This window comes from Netta rufina (genome assembly GCF_964035555.1).
Source record: "Netta rufina genome assembly, chromosome: 2".
Lineage (NCBI taxonomy): Eukaryota > Metazoa > Chordata > Aves > Anseriformes > Anatidae > Netta > Netta rufina.
The window spans coordinates 105538215-105551090 of NC_140124.1; the positions used below are offsets into that span (position 1 = coordinate 105538215).

At 38.7% G+C, this 12876-nt stretch overlaps 1 protein-coding gene across 1 annotated transcript in view; it reads right to left on the bottom strand.

Moving 5' to 3' along the window:
• Positions 1-1607: 1607 nt before the first annotated feature.
• Positions 1608-12876, bottom strand: part of RAB31 (RAB31, member RAS oncogene family) — a 64105-nt gene continuing 52836 nt past the window's right edge. Inside the window, exon 7 of the mRNA XM_084283236.1 lies at positions 1608-5892. Coding sequence (XP_084139362.1) covers positions 5795-5892 — 98 coding nt within the window. The 3' untranslated portion in view covers positions 1608-5794. The remainder of the gene's footprint in view (positions 5893-12876) is intronic.

The window sequence follows — 12876 nt, forward strand, 5'->3', positions numbered from 1 at the left end:
AAGACTGAAGCTGCGTTAGGGGAGTTTTTGAAGCCTGTAACATCAAATACTTTTTCTTATGTACCCTGAGACACAACCTTCAGTTTTCAAAAGGAAAGCAGAGAGGGTTTATTTCCCAGCCATGTGTACAGTTCCCCCCTCATTGCAAAATAAAACTGCAAACTAACCTAAAGCACTACGAGAACATGCTCCCAAGCCACGTGAAACCTCCCACTGACAATGCAAGGACTTGTTGTCAGAGGGCACAGCTCCCCACATCGGAAGGAAAAACAGCATTCACTTCTGATTTTCCAACACACTGACAGTAGTTGCAAGCAGCTTACTTAGGCTTCCCTTGAATTATGTGGAGAATCCCAGCACAGCTGAGGCTGGCTGGACCCTCTGGAGGCCCCTTGCCCCAGCCCCTGCCCCAGCAGGGCCACCCAGAGCAGGGTGCCCAGCACCACGGCCAGGCGGCTTCTGAAGGTCTCCATGAGGAGACCCCACGGCCTCTCTGGGCAGCCTGTGCCAGTGCTCGGCCACCCGCACAGCACAAAAGGGTGGCCTGGGGCCCAGAGCCTGTGCCCGCTGCCTCCTGTCCAGGTGCTGGGCACCACTGAACAGAGCAGTTCATGGTTATGTACCTGGGTGCATTTTTATTTTTGAATAGCTGGAAAGAGATATGTAATTTTTCAATGTGATTATGAATGCTTTAGCATGGGGAACAGATCTTGCTGGGTATCTTCAAGTGGGATGTAAACTCACAGCCTACATAATCCCCTCTGAAATACTGGTTTCTCCTTGCATAGACAAATGGTGGCTTTAGTCACCTGTTACTTCTTAGTCACCATGGTCTTGTAAGTCAAGATATTGATTAAGATTTCTTACTGTGCTTCTCGTTTATTGGTGTGCATTGAATTTATCATGGTAGTTAGAAAAGCTTTACTCCAAAATCCTATTTTCCCTTAAAAAATAAGACCTTTATTCGTGATCCTCATCACTGTGTTAGTAACCTTAAATCTCTGAATCGGACAGTGCAACAAATTCAGGTGAGTTTAAAGGCCTCTTGAAACAGTAGCACTAAGAAGTATGAAATACTGCATACTTCTTAAGGGAGTGTTAATTCCTAAAGACATGCTCAAGGGGCATCAATAAAAAGTAAAAGAAATGTGCCACCAAATATAAAATGTACAAAAGAGTTATGTGTCATATGAGCCATACTAGTCACCTTTATTATTCCAAGCAAGTGGTAACCACAAGCCCACTTTTTCCTGATAGCCACTCGTCTAAATTTCCACGCTGGTACTGGCCACTCAGGTACCTCTCTTCTAAGGGGTAAGTCAAACAACTTTTGGCAAAGGAATCTTCAGGTGCTCTTTTCCTGTTTTTTGAAAGCCCGGCTGAGCTCCATGATCCTCCCAGAATGCGTTCAGCTTCTGCTAGAAGGTCAGTCCACTCACACACAGTTTCAAGCAGCATTTTAAATACCCATTAAATAATCTGCAGATAGCCCTTTTTCAAGAGCAAATAATGTGAAAAGCAGGACGTATTTTGTTCTGCTTTATTGAAACCAGACATCCCCAAATCAAAGGTATTTAAAACATTTATTAGCATTAATCACTGTAGGTTAAATAAAACACAAAAACTACGTTTTAGGGCAAAAATATTATTAGGTATGATACAATTAATATGTAAAACAGAAATTAAAGTATTAACAGATTGCAGCATCCTATACATGAAGCGAGTGGGTCCAGCCCAATCAAAGCCCTTATATAAACAAAACAGAGAAAAAGTACTTAGTAAGTGATTTTAAACTGACAATTTATCACTGACTGTAGTTTAAATAATTAAGGGTAGGATACTAAAATACATCATCACTGTACTGAAAAGGTCTGATTATAGTCAGAGTGCTCTCATTATATCTAGTCATGCTTATCATCACATGCCATGAAGGATTAGTGAGAAGACAAGGGATGATAGATAACTTTTCTAGTTGTTAACGTATACCCATGTTATATTGTAACACTTCAGATAGACCTGCTGTACCCTGAACAAAAATAATTGGACTTTTTTTATTTTTTTCTTTTTTTTTTTCCCTTTTTTTTTTAGTGCAACTTCAATACTTCTGAGTCTCAATTCTTTGATAATAATGGTGTTTTGTAGATTTCTCAGTCTGCAAGACCAACTTTTTCTATAATATGCCATTTTCATGCATAAGAATGGCAAGTCAACAATTGTACCTATGTGTATCTTCATCTTCTTGCTAACCTTCAGCCTGTAGCTTTTAGTTCCTAAAGATGAAATGATCATTAAAAAAAAAATGTACTTACAGAATACAATGTGCAGTATATGAGAACCAGACATAGTGAAAACACTACATGTCAGTATAGCAATATAAAACTGTACTTATATACACACAGATATGCAAAGCATATATGAAAACTAGTTCCTTTTTTCTTTTTTTTTTTAAACTAGTTCATGACTAGCTGGAAAAGCAAGTCACCCACAACTGGACGGTCACAGCCTTGAATCATGGTGCAAACAGACTCCACCAAGCATACTTGGCACTGCAGCTTGTGTTTCAGTCCTGCTGACAGCTCTCCTGGGGAAACCAATCTTCAACAAGTCCAGCACCAGCTGGTCAGTGAAGAACTGCAGCACTATTATTATTATTGCTATTATTATTATTATTATTATTATTATTATTATTAGAGCAGGTCAGCTACAGATTTAAGTGTTCCTATACAGTAATTTAGCTTTCAACCAGCCATTAACTACTAAGGAATTACGGTTGCTGCTGAAACTTTTGACTCAGAGTTTTTTTTGTATGTCATTTTTTCTGGCTGTTTAAGAATGGTGGTGGTACTTTCTGAACAAAGAAGGCAACAGAAGAAAGCAGAAATCATGAATTTTACATTTGAAAATCATGATTTTTGAAACCAACCATTCCCCTGTTTGAAGAGGCAGGTTAAAGCTGCATTTCAGCTTTGACAAACAGCAGATAGACAACATCATCATTGAATGCTGGCCCTGTCTTCAAAGAATATGCAAGAAACTATACAATACAGTTGCTTTATATTTTCACCTGTGACTTCAGAGCTGTCCACTGAAGCTTACCGTAACCCAAATTTCAAGAACTTATTTGATCAAAATCCTTATTCATTTAAGATTTCTTTGACTAAAAGCAGAATAAAGTAATTTAGATTTGGCCCACCAAATGCAAAAATACCTTTGAGCCTACTTCGCTAGCATTTGAATATTAAAATCTGCCAGAGATCCATTGTAACAATTTCCAGTTCTACACTATTTATAGATGTAACTCACAAACCTGCAGTGATTCACAAACAGCTCAATGGCAGCTGTGAGAACTGCTTGTTCAAGACAGTATCTATTCCACACAGACCAACATTAATTGCCAGTTCCAGCAGAAATTCAGACTATACCAGGTACTTCTAGAGTTGTCTTACAAAGTTTTCAGACATCTCAAGTGGGGTTTAATGCATTCTGAGATGTCACATTACAAAAAGGAAGATGCCAGACAGATTTATGAGAAGTTAACAAGTCAGTTATGCGTAATTACTATACATTGAACTAAAATTCCTAACTTCTTCTAAAACATGGGCTAAATCTTATCATGTTTTCTTGGTAACGGGTCTAGCCTTTGACTGGGTTTTACTTGAGAATCACCAGATCTCTTGCAGTGTGAGGTCACAGATCCCATCGACTACCTGAATCTGTGTTGTTGATCAGTTTGATATTTCTTTAGCACTGCAGGCCTGGTTAACCTCCCCTGCTTTCCCGTAGCTGTATGGGCTTCCTCAACAGCTCAGGAAAAGAGCCAAGCACCCTATGCAGACGTGCTTACACTGGGATGGGATAGGAGGGTCCCTAAAGGAGCCTGTCTCCCTCCCCATATCCTCATTAAATTTTCATGTGAATGACGCTGGATTATCTGTAAAATACTTGCTGCAACTAAGCAGTGGCACAGGTCTTATATCAACACAGGCGACATAACAAAGTTTACCCTAAATATCCTTTCTCTTGGTAGCTCTTTTGTCTACGTGCATTATCCAAGGACAAATTTTCAAGTACAAGTTCTTTCAAAGGAATCCAAAATACCTGAAACATGGAGCATAGGTGAAAAAAACAATGCAGTTTAGATTATTTGATAACAGCAGGTGGGGAACACCCCACTTGATGTTAACTATTTCAGCCCTCTGAAGAAAAGGAAATAATCCTGTTCAGTATATCCAGCTCTGGTTCAAGCGCTAACACTTACTGCTATTTATCAAAGCAATCTCACAACCTAGCAATAAAGTCTGTTTTTATGCATAAACACAGAAGCCCAGCTCTAGCCTGTCTGTTTATGATTTATAGCAGGAAGTTATTTTTCTCTTTTGATTACTTTTCATAAGGCCCCCAACAATGTGCGCTGAGGTTAACTTTCCTAGTAAGAGAACAAATGAATGCTGAGAAATGCGGCTGGGACTCTGCTTTTGAAGCCTGTTTTCCTTACCCTAGTTCAGATTTCAATTTGAATTGATGAAGAAGAGAGCACCATGATTTATCATCTCAATCACACACATTCATAAAAGATGAAAGTGGAGAGCACATACAGTTTTATAATATTCCCAGTACGTAGCCATCTACTGGATTTATTTTTCTACACTGTATTTTTCCAAGTGCATTAAGCTTCAAAGGTATCAAGCAATGGGTCTTCCAAACTGCATCCCCGTGTTGGTGAAGAGACTATTCCACAAATGAACAAAATTGCATTTGTAAGGAAACATTCTACTTTGTTTTATTATATTCCAGCCTTTAAGCCCAAATTATATGGTGCTTTCTTAAACCATTTTTCTACAGAATTGCCATTCTTCAAACAGCTGCAGTGAGACTTCTTGGGGTGCTGAGGTGAGACAACCAAGGAGTCCTCCCAACTCACTGGGGCAGCGTGGTGCTCTTTTAGAAATAAAGAAGTGGAATCTTTTAGCAGAGACAACTTCAGTCTGGGACACAGAATTGGAGGAAACATGGTAAGTAACAGAGGTTAAACCGGCATTTGTGTTCTCTACAATTTCAGTGATTAATAAAGCCTGTGCCCTGGAGAAGAAATCATTTCAGGCAAAGCGTAGTGGCTGCAAGTTCCATTCTTTCTGGAGCAGTGAGAACTGCACGGGGTCCAGCAGTCTCCTTCATGACGATCCCTTCTTTCACATACACAGCAACCTTATGACACAGATTTTGACTTGTAGCCTGTAAAAATTGCACTCACTCATCCTTTGTTTCCATTTTTCTAATTAGCAAATTCAGTCCAGTTCTTGCTGGCATTTACCAAACGCAGAAGTTGAAGCTACAGATTTAGAAAAATATGGAAGCAGAGTCCAGCTAGCAAGATGGCAGAGAAACTGTAAGCCAAAACTCAGGTTTTATGTGTTTTTGCACCCTATTATTACACAGAAGGCTCTAAAGACATGCCAAGTCCACTTTGCAATGTAAGAAGAGAAGTTTTTGTAGCAAATCTACAATTTATAATATAAAAGGTTCTTTTTATTAAAAAAAAAAAAAAGTCAGTGGCTTAAACAGAGAATCAGAATTCTTAAGACGTTGTAATTTTGAGAGGATTTTCCAAGTAAGTTTTGCAAAATCACTTTAAAGTAAAGCTTTCCACTTCTGGTCCTTGCATTATTACTCACGGGAAGTATTGAAATTACTGCTTTCAAGATAAGGAGCCACATCACCGAGATCATGAAGTCCTTTCTCAGTGAAAAAGCAAACGGTGTTGTTTTTCAAGTAAATCTCAGAAGATCAAGTTGGGTCAGCAGCACCGCCTACCCGTCTGTGAAGTCTGCTTTCCAAGTTTGATTGCTCCATTGTTACCATTTTCATGAGGATCTAAGGGTGGAATTTGCCGACCTGAAATACATGAGGAGACACAGCGAATTCAATTTTCCCAATGTACTAACAACGCATGCAGATAATTGGATGATTTAGCTTCCATAAGAATTACATCTGTAAAGTTTCACCAGAAAAGAACCATCTTCTTTGTACCTTGAATCTTTTCCCCTTGCATTTGCTTATGAAAGGAGGATGTTTTAATATTTAAAAAAGACATATGAAATACGGCTATCAAAGAAAGCCCTAAGTACACTGAAGTTGTTACACATGGATTTCAAAAAGTTCTTACTTAGAAATTCACAACTAAGATGCAGAAAATTCTTGGCTTTCTCCTAATTCCACTTAAACATGAATGGTTCTAGTTTAACAAGATCTTGACACTCCTAAATCTGCATGTCATTTAGTCCTTGTACACTAGAGCTTTACAAAGTACTGTAATTAAACACATACTGCCTATACTTGGAAAAGAAAAACAAATCTGTTCTTATTGAATCCCTCTGTCCTTCAAGGGGTACCTATGTCTCCATGGATGACAGCTTTTATTAATTAACAACACCCATCCCCAGCTCTCCTGACTTCTTAATAATCTTAAGGGGTGATTATTTTAAGCATCTGCAAGAAGTTCAGCCATCACAGAAGATGTAGACATCTCCCCCAGGGCATAAAGCACTGATCCACGTCTCTACCCTGTGTCTCGTTAGTACTGCTGCATCTTTGGTCTAACTGGCTTACCTACTCATGGACAACATACCATAATATGCTCAATTATCAGAATTGTAAGAGGAAAAACAAGATCTTCCCAAGTCCAACCCTGGTCTCTGTCTTTGGTCAGGCCTGGCTTTTCCATTACACCTACTGTGTCATCTCTCTTTCAGTATCTCAGAGGTTACAGTCACGATAACTTACTTTCTCGCTACCTTGTGGATTTGCTGGAAATTTTTTTCTGAAGCTGAATCTAGATTCTGTGAATTACTCCTGTTTTTACTCTTACCTATGTTAAATAACAAGAGTCAAAATATTTAATTGTTGTTATATGACACTTCGAGAACATAAAGGCTCGGTGAACAGCTGATCATAATTCAGGTGGGTCTTAAGAGTTCAGATTTCCCCATCCTCTGCTGTATTTATTCACAGCTCTCTCTTTCCAAATATTCCATGAATTATTTATATATGTTGAAGCCTGAGTCCTGCAAATTACCTGAGGGTGGTGGCAATGAATTAAAACCGTTCAGGTAAAATCCAATCTCAATGAAATCAAACAGCAATACTTCATTGGTCAAACTTGTCCCTAAGTTACCTTTGGTCAAATCCATCAAAATTTCATCTATCTTGTTCAATCATTTCTGAACAGGTGTATTGTACAGCAAAAGTGAGACTTTTGGAGCAGACAATCTTATGTATTTCTACAACTGAATGAGAGGACAAAAATTCATCATATTACTAAGGTAAAAATACTGTATCTGGTCCAACATAGTAGGAAACAAGTATCTTGAGGGCTTAAGCACGTATAAGCACTGTCATTACAGCTCTGCACTCTACTTTAGGTTAGTAAAATATCAGCTTTACACCCTGCATACAAGCAAGAAATCTAGCCATAACCTAAGTGCCCTTTGGAGGTAAAATGAAAAGCAGAATAGGTGGTCAGGGATGTTAGGATGTCATCAGTTCTATCAGCTTTGTTTGGGGACTGTCTCCACTAATTCGTGAAAGCTTTAGAAATTATGAAGAACATATTATCTGTAAGAGGCTTTCGAAGAAGATAATGTTGTCATTTTAGAGACATACCTACCATTTCCAGGTAAAATAAAAACCTGCCCATTTGTCCCACAGCACAATGTAGCTAAAAACAGTTGGAATCTATGGACATGGTTTCCATAAGATACCATTAAGCAAACAAGCCCTAAACATTTGTTTCTTCTAACAGTAAGTTGGGAAGAGGAGAGCTCTTACAGGCAAACTAGCTTAACTTTTGCTTTAGAAGTCTGCATTAAACACTTATTATCTCTGTTTCTCATTCAGTATTTCATAGTTCTTGTAAGTTTCAAATCTTTTCTGTAGCACTTTGATGGTATGCAAACAAGCAGGCAAGCTTATCTTTGGAGTAAAAACATTGTAAGCTTCAAGGTCGGCAAACACTTGGGCCAGTTCAGGGCAGGACACATGGTTAAGAATCACCTTGGTTTGTTTCATTTCTCATAATGATTTTTTTCTAAAAAGTAGATAACAGATACCAAGCATAAAGAGAAAAATCTCTAGGCATAATATTTGCTGATTAATTATTCTGGGCTTTGATCTTAAGTACTGTTTGTCATTAACCACTCATGCTTTCTGTTGTTTTGATATCCCCCCTTGAATTCAACGCAAGGAAATAAAGTTTTAAACACATTAAAAGTTTACAAGTTTGAGTTTTTTTGTTTGGTTGGTTGGTTGGTTGGTTGTTTTTTTGTAGGTGAGTTTATTATTTCTCCTATCATTATTTCTCCTATTACAGCATTTGTTAAGCCACTGAGTTAAATCATTTTAATTTTAGTAACCAGACTTATCCCTGCTCAAGGAACTTTTACCATCTGATGAGGAGCTGACAGGAGTAACTCTGCTGGAGCATGAAGCTCAGTCTAATAACTAACTGGGAACCGGCTCCACAGCAAACGATATGGTGATTCTTCACTAAGGGTCGTGGGAAATGGTATTAATTTTAGAAAGCATGCTTTCATTACAGAGCAATGGATCTAGGTAATAGGAAAATAACCAGCCAGAAAGCTGTGTGGCTGATAGTCTCCCCCTGGGCCTCCTTAGCAGCCAGTCTCACAACCACACTGTAACAGGGAAAGGTTTACGTTGCAAAAGAACATGAAGGATTAGCAGAGAAACGCCGAGCCTTCATCTGCATTTGGTGCTTCTGAAACAGCTCAACTGCTATTGCTACCTAAAAGGATCATCATCATCTCATGTTGTAATCCAGCTATTGATAAACATAGCGCTAATATTGCTGACACCAACACAGTCCAGCTGGCCCTGAGTCAGGATCACTAGAGGTTATAAACTGAATTAATTTTTTAAAAAGTATATACTAATTTAAAAGTATTTTTCACTGGCATACATAACTTCTGTTCCAGAGAAAATTAAAAAAAAAAAAAAAAAAAAAGATGCTCATCTACCTCTACCTTTTATAACCCACAGCACTGCTAATGTATGCTACTTTCTTCATGCAGTAGACATCAGATAGGAGCAGTAGTGCCCCAACATTTGGCCCAACAATTCTCTGCTCGAGAAATAGATAGATTAAGACAGTTCCTCCTCAGACCAAATATTGCTCTGTTAAGACTGAGTTAGCTCAAAAGTTCTGTGAGATATGGAACTCTTCTGTTGCTTAACTGAACAAACTAGACCATAAATCAAATACCTTTTCCACATTTTACAGAGCAGGACACAGCCAGCCAGCTTACCATTTGACAAAAGAATACCAAGCACATGCTTTAGGATTCCAGATGAAATAGGTGATTAGAGAAAAATAGATGTGCATACATTTATCTAAGAACTGGTAAAAGGGGGAACTTCAAGATTCATTATTAAATCATTCTGCTAGAGGCAATATAAAGCTCCATATGGTTCCCATCACTGACACTTACATGGAGTCAAGTCTATTGACTGTGATTTAAATTAGATTTTGCACCTGCATTAATTATGTAATTACATATTTTGATTTAATTTTGCTAATGTTTAGGGCATGTTTCATAGATTATTTCACGCAATGAAATTGTTGGCAAACATTCACCTCTATGCAGAGGCCTTGGGGTCCTCCATGATCTCATTCCAATAAGCACATAATCATGTATAAAATAATAATCATCACAACAGACTGCTCAAGGTAGGATTACAGAAATATCAAGGTTCTGAAGTGAACTTCCCAGGTTAACAGGTGGGAAGCACTAAATCAGCTATATCCCCCTTTCTGGCATGTCTGAAGGTCAGGGTCTGCTCCAATGCCCGGCTGAGTTCCAACTCCTGCTTTTGAATCTGAGATTTGTAATGCAAAGAGATTAATTGGCACTCTGGGAATTGTGGTTCTGAGAGTGCCAGAGGCAAAGGAAGGGAGGGAGGGACAAGAGGTAAAGAAAATAAGAGGGAAGAAAAAAGAAAACTGGAGCAGGAAGCAAGAGAGGCAACAGGGACTGGGTGACAGCTCTGCAAGAAGATCTTGAAGAAAGGCAGACGGGGATTGCTCTGCTGCAGCTGGAAGCATGACGCATCATCACAGTAATAAAATCTGCTCTCTTTGTTCCTTTTTGAATGTGATGCTCCAGTTGTAAGCGCTGAACAGATAGTCAATTAGTGTGTGTAGGAGAAAGGAAAATTAATGTCTGTTTTCTCTCAGCTTTCTGACAACGTGCTTGCTGTGGCTCACCTGAGAAAAGCTGGGCTGCCCCAAGTACAATGGTTAGACAGTGGCCAGAAACTCCTCCTAAAACTGCTAGCTGAACCAGAGCAAGGTGAACCCCTGCAAAGTACAGCTTTCTGTAAACCATATTAGCAAAGCCAGCCATCCGTGAATGCACAGCAGAATGCAGCAGGCACATCTTACCCAACAGTTTTGGCATTTGCATATGTGACCCTTTGTGCTTGTAGGACTTATGGCAGTCACACCTCTTATCTCCCCAAATCCCTTCATCCTTTGAAACCAGTTTCACTGGTATGTTAGAATTTCCCAGTGTCTCTGATGTGGGTTATAAAGTTTGGCCCAGTAGTCAGTCTCTATTTTCCTCTTCTCACCCATACTGCAGTGAAGCAGAATTTTCCCAATTTATGGAGCTGACAGCTGTTTACTTCACACAGTAAATTTTCATGCAAGGTAGCACACATTTACAATAAAGGACATTGCATAAGTAAACATAGGTTGCAATTATTTTAATACTTCTAATAGCATATCTAATAGCATCTCCAAGATTGTTTTTTTTTTTTCCAAGCAAAAGGATAAAATTGTGACATTCAAGTTCTTGCAAGGGGATGTGACAATACTGTTCATGTAATCAAAATCACCAGAAAAAAAAAAAATCTTATATGCATCAAAATAAGTAACAGAAAGCCTTTAATTAATAAAAAAGAAAGACTTTAATTAATAAGAGCTCCAATCTTGAGTTGAGGTCATGCTGTAATTAATTTGGGTCTGTTTCAGTTTACTGATTTGGTTATGTTGAAAAGCTCACCTATGGTTGGAGAGAATTCCGTGACCTTACAAGTTTAAGACTAGTCCAAAGGCCAGTAAATTTTGCCTCACTAATCAAAATTTTGAAAGCAAGAGGAGAAATAATCCTCTAACACAGGGACCATAAACTGTAAAGAATATAATCTCAAATCTTCTTCCATCTTTTACAGTATTGTGAATATCCCCCACAAAAATTCAGTTATGAGCTTGGGCTATAGCAAATCACATGCCAGAAGTGGCATGTGAATTTCACTGTAGTATGAAAGTATTTGATTTGCTTAAAATGTCTTTCACAGACCTCTCCACAGTAGTTCACAGATCTCTGCCTATCAAAAGATACCACGATGAAAACAACACAAAGCTCTGCAATTGCCCACCTACAACTCTGTTCACGTAAGTAAGGCCATTTTATACATTCCTCTGCAGTCTGTTAAGTATATGAGTGGTTAAACTATAAACTCTAGAGGGTCTTTTTTGTTGTTGTTGTTGTTTTTTAATCTCCCAGTATTTCTAGGAAACAAGTATTTGGGTTACATTAAATATTCAATATATGAGCTGCTGGCAAGGCATCAGAAAATCAATAGCTTCATATGTGTATAACTGAGCATTTACCACATGAAAGGTTGTATCCAGAGACAGAAACTCTCTGCTCTAATTAGCAAGCCTACTCTAGGAAGAACTTTCTTCAACGGATTGTTAAACATAAGACTGTCTTGTGCTCTTAGTACTACCATCAGTAAGACTGGAGTGTGATAACAGCTCTTTACAAGCCTTCTGCAGCGAAACCCCGATAATCCTATTCCTCATTTCACAGAGGATGCTGAAATGCTCCAACCTTGGTTCCTTTGGTAGCACACCGGCCCCTATATTTGCCAGACTTGAAGAAATAATGCACAGCCAGAGTTTATTTGTCGCTTAAGCACATGGCTATTTCCTATTTCATTTGGCTAGGTATTCTTCAGCAGCTTACTTGTCCCACTGCCTGTTTACCTTTGGACCTGCGGAGGCGGAGGGCTGTTAACCTGGGAGGTACATCTCAGCTGGCATTTGCAGGGGTGGCTTTTATGTAATCTTCTCTTTCGTATCTGGGGCACCTCCATGCTCAGATAACAGGCAGTATACACACACACACACACTGAAGAGAAACAGCTGGGTGTGTACTAGATTTGAATAATGTAACGAAGGCTTGTTTTACTTGTTAAATGAGCGGGTGTTTGAAAATTACAAGGGTGTGATTGCTTGGGAAAGCTTGTTTAGTCATTTAAAACCTGATGGGTAAGCTGCCTTCACAGGCACAATCAGCGGTCAGTGTACTGCAGTGTACCCATAAACAAGAAGGGACATACAGACGTGGTGTGACCCAACACACATCCACAACTTTTACCACTATTTTTAAATACATTCCTGGCATTTTTGCTGTTGCTGAAGTCTATACAAGTGGCGAGTTCCCAGCATCTCCTAGGGGCTGTGATTCTTCTAAGGCTGGGAATCAAAACTTAATTAGCAATCACTTGCATAGACGCTTATCTTTTAAACAAAACAAGAAACCCTAACAAACATAAACAACACAACCACTGGAACACATGAAATAAATACATTATATATAATCATAATATATAATCTTATATATATATAAAAATCTGAAACCCTTTTGATGCCAAAAACCTTTCAAGAAAGTCATCTGGAAAAATTTAATCCAAGCAGGGAATATATGACTGTACTAATGACATTCTTTTCTTGTTTACAGAGAAATAAGCAGCCACGTGATGTTTCACAATCACAGCAAGCCTTCAGTCAGG